General features: G+C 51.0%; 1 protein-coding gene across 1 annotated transcript; it reads right to left on the bottom strand.

Moving 5' to 3' along the window:
* Window positions 1–259: 259 nt before the first annotated feature.
* On the bottom strand, window positions 260–4,029 carry LOC125545435 (coronatine-insensitive protein homolog 1a). Its single transcript, XM_048709368.1, has 3 exons — window positions 3,133–4,029; window positions 1,408–1,882; window positions 260–1,324 (listed from the first exon to the last, which is right to left on the bottom strand). The coding sequence occupies exons 1-3, from the start codon at window positions 3,639–3,641 to the stop codon at window positions 515–517; spliced, it is 1,794 nt and encodes a 597-aa protein (XP_048565325.1). The 5' UTR covers window positions 3,642–4,029; the 3' UTR covers window positions 260–514.
* Between the last annotated feature and the right edge of the window lie 545 nt (window positions 4,030–4,574).

Below are 4,574 nucleotides of genomic sequence, written 5' to 3'. Positions count from 1 at the left end.
ATTTTAGAAAATTACAGTATATATCTTCTTCCTTTTTACGAGTATATATCTTTAAATATGCATCAATCCTAAGTCGAAGACTAAAAAAAGTTGGACGCGAAGGAAAAAGTTGAAATATATTACCTGCATCTCTTCATCAGTTCAGACTTTTGAATGAATTGGATATAAGAACTGCCCATTCTCCATTGCAAAAGGAAAATTTGAATACAGTGTGGTTTTAAGCAGAGACAAAACCAGCAACCGATCAAGATTTCAGAGAGAAGATCAAAGCACAGAGCAACTTTAGCATACAACTTCCCAGGATTACATACATAGTAGTACAAGCTACAACGGCAACTTATTGTACTACACCTCAGCTACAGCACTACTAGCTTATTAGGGCACCAAAGCAGCTAAGCTAATGATCTACATCCATACAAATTGCCATATTCAGATACGGTTCTTGCCAAAGGGACCCAAGGGCAACATAAGGTACAGTAGGTACGTACACACAACTAGATGTATTTACAATCATTCATGCGGCTGGATGCAACGGGGTCACCCAGTCAGGGCAGTCCTGCCTCTGCCCGGCAAGGGAGTAGTAGGCAAGAACCTGGGCCTGCTTGTCCACGCAGGGTTCTCCTTCGAGCGTCATGCGGAACAAGCCCTCGGGGCTGGGGGGCGTGAACTCGATGTTCCAGAATCGCCTCGCCATGAGGAGGAGCTCCAGGCCTGCTGGAGAGGCCTTGTAGCCTTGCACCCATATGTACCTGAGCGAGGGCATGTGGAGCACCGCGAGGGACAGGGCTTGCTCGCTGAAGCAGCAGCTCCGAAGCTCAAGCTTCCGCAGGTTGGTGCATCCTATTGCGAAGCGGATCAACCCGTGGTCCGATTCGCCGACGTTGCCCAGTAGCATGTACTGGATGTTGCCGCTGTACTGCCCGATGTAGTCGAGGCCTGTGTCTGAGAGCCCTCCAGGTCTCAGGTAGAGAGCAAATCTCCGGAGCTTGGTGCAGCTCCTTAACAGAGCTCGAACACCGTTGTCGAGCGGCAGATCGGTTACCTGCTTTTGTCTGTCGAGCAGGACAAGCCGGAAGTCGTAGAGATTTTTGCAGAAGGTCCCGATGGATTCGAGAGCGCCGTTGGTGATATCAGATACATAGGCAGCTATGTACTCCAGGTCACGGCAACCAACAGCTACCGCTGTCAGGCCTAACTGAGAAACTCCTCCTTGCTCTTCTTGGAGACCTGGATCATCATCCCCTCGCTCAATTCGAAGTCTTCGTAGCTTCTTGCATGTATCACCAACAACCTCTAGCCCTCTGTCTCCTATCACATTCCTCACCTGTTGACAGAATCTACTGTCAGTAAAAATGAGAGTACAACAAATTTCACACCCAAAATACAAGAGTATATGAGAAACACTACCTCGAGAACAAATAGGTTCGGGCATTTTGAGATAAGCTGGCAATGATCCTCAGTGGTGAGGAAAGTGTACTGCAAGTCCAGTTTCTTTAATGAAGCAGAAAAAGGGAAGATAACAGGCATCTCATTTTTCCCCATGAACGTAAGCCCCAAGAAGCATACTCTTGGTGGAAACTTGACTTTTTCATACTTTGTTAGCTCTCCTACCTCATTGAACGATCCTCCAGCAAAATCTTGCAATGCATTGGCTGCTTCGAAAAAACCAATCAGGTCTGAAAGGTCACACTCACTGATCTTTAAAGAAAGTAATGATTTGCAGTTCTTTGCTAGAAGCTCCAGATCAGCTGGCACCACTTTGAGCTCAGTCATGTAGAAGTTCAGTGTCACAAGAACAGAATTGTTGACAGCAAGTTCATGAAGCCATTCACCACCTTCATCAGTAATCACACATTCTTCAAGAAATAATGTTCTCAAGGATCTGCCAAGATAATTTAGAATAGCATGTTAACTGCAGTGATAGCACGCAATCATGCAGTGACAGTAAAATCACTTTGAATTAATGTACCACAGTCGAATGTCTTGCTAAAGGAGCACAGCAATAGTTGTAAGCTAAGGAAGAATGGAAAGTGCGATGAAAAGTGGATTACTGGTGAACCAGGAAACCTATAAAGACACGTCTCAAACTTCATGAACATGCCCCGATGTCCCCATGTTCTGTCCCCTTTCATTAATAGTGGAACAGCCATTGCAGTCAAGTCAATTTTATTTTTTTCAATTCACATTTGCATATGAGGCATTTCCAGGCACAAAGGAGCACACTGTACATGCATTTTACCTAAAGCACTACAGATCCTCTGTAGCATGCTAACCTTTAGTCTCCCAGCTCCATATGTGAACTTGACAAGCTCACACAAATCATACTTGCATTCTAAGGGAAAATAATTTCCCTCAGACAACTTCGTAGTTGCAGAATTCAGACAAAGCAAAGTTAACACGGACACATGGAAAGGCTTCTGCCAAAAGAGTAAAAAGGAAGGACCAAGATGATGCTTGAAAGTCGATATGACGGCATGACATAGTGCCACACTAATCTGAACATGATAGAATTGATTGGTAACAGAAACACCAACTTGCAACTTTATTTTGGTTCAAGATGTTCCACAGGGACGGATGTAGTCCTGTTCAAGTCCAATCAAAGTAGTAGTACGATAGCCCTCCTGGGGAAGATAGATCACCTGACTGGTGCAACCTCGCATTATAGTTTGCTTAAGCCAATTTTACAAACTAGAGGCCGGATCGGACATATGCTGGACAGAAACGACAGGTAAACCATAGAACTACACCAAATCTCATATATCTCCCTTCGGCAGTCATTTGCATATACTGCTCATATCAATTTGTCGTAGAAAACTAGTGCCATGGTGTATCATGGCGCCCAAACAAAGTGTGTGGAAGCTAACTTGACACCTTCCCTCACATGACCGTATTTGTTACAGCTCGTGATAGAGCAAACAAATATCTAATTATAGAAACTGGCTCTTAACTCATCCTTATCCAGTATACTCCATTTGGCGAAACCAACCAACACACAGACCAGATCAATCCTCATTCATCAATGAGCAGATCAACTGTCACAATTACTGGAACTCACCACCACAAATCAACAGGCAAGAGGGCAAAAAAAAAAAAGAGGTGCGCGGATGCAGGTGAGTAGAGCTGGTGGACTACCTGCAGGAGCGGGCGACGAGGCGGAGCGCGTCGGTGGAGAAGCCGGAGCACTTGTCGAGCTTGAGCTCCTGCAGCATGTGGCCGCGGGAGCGGATGAGCGCGGCGACGTCGTCGTCGGTGACGGTCATGCGTCGCAGGTGGAGCGCCTTGAGGCACTCGAGCGGCGCGGCGAGCCGGGCGACCCAGGGCGCGGCGTAGGCGCCCCAGTCGTCGGAGATGAGGCCGTACATGGCGGCGCGCGGCCTGCCCTTGAGGGCGAGCGACTCGAGGCGCGGGAAGCGCGCGAGGAGGCGGGCCGGGTCGGCGGCGTAGCAGAAGGCGACGGTGACGTGCTTGCGGGTGAGCGCGTCGATGCGGTGCCAGCGGCGGCAGACGAGCGAGGCGGCCTCCCGGTCGCGCGGGGCGTCGACGTAGCCCATGACGAGGTGCAGCGCCTCGTCGGGCACGCCGCCGCAGCCGAAGCTGAGCGCGCGGCTGAGCCGCCGCGGCTCCGGCACCTCCCCGCCCATCGGATCGGGCGGGGCTAGGCGGATCGGCTAGCGGCCGCCGCGCGGGAGATCTGGGCCGGGCCCGGCGGGGGGCGGGGGCATGGAGGGGGAGGCGGAGGCGGAGACGGAGATTCCTCCGCGCTCCCTCCCTTTCTGCTGCGGGGTGGGCTTTGCGGGAGGACGGGAGAAGTGAATGAAGGAAGCGAAATTATTGGAGGGAGAAGGGAGGGATAGGAGCGAGCCGGGGCGGACGTGACTTGGGGAGGCGGCAGCTTTTACCTGCGCGGCTCGTCCCGTCCCGTCTGCTGGCGCCGCGCCACGTACGCCGCCCCGCCGGTGGACGCGAGCGATAAATGGCCTCGCCCACCCGGGTACAGCCAGCACGGTACCAGCCTACCACCACATCTCTACTCTCTAGCACCGTACGCGCCGCGGCTCAACGCTCACCAGCGTGCCGCCGCCGGTGATCGCGTACGCTTTTCTCACAGGATTACTGATTTGATCTCACTTGCGCGCCGTCGACGTTTTTGTCTGAAGGTGTATTCCAGTGCGGAGTGCGGAGCTGAAAAGACAGCGTTGGCCTAGCAGCTATAGTCATTTTCAGCGGCAAGTGGATAAAACACCCTCGATCTTGTGCAAGATCGCGCTGCACAGGCTTGTGGTTGCGGGGAGCATTATTGCGTGCTTGCTCGTTTTGGCTGCCTGCCTATCGGCGTTTTTCTGTATGGGGGTATCTTCTTCACTGGGCCACAGAATTGCTCGAAATATCTACACGGAAATTGGATGAGGCCGGTGTGAGCAGAGCTGAGGTTAGCTCCCCTAATGGAAAAGATGATATTATTAGCTGGGCATGCAGCGATGCACAGATAAAGCAGCGACAATCATAAAAGATGGCAGATGTTAACATGGTGTGTGCCAATGCAGCAGAATGTCATTTGCTTCGTTGCAGATCGT

This window comes from Triticum urartu, chromosome 3 (assembly GCF_003073215.2).
Source record: "Triticum urartu cultivar G1812 chromosome 3, Tu2.1, whole genome shotgun sequence".
Lineage (NCBI taxonomy): Eukaryota > Viridiplantae > Streptophyta > Magnoliopsida > Poales > Poaceae > Triticum > Triticum urartu.
Note: the sequence above shows the minus strand (reverse complement) of the source record. Positions and strands in the feature narration are given on the sequence as shown.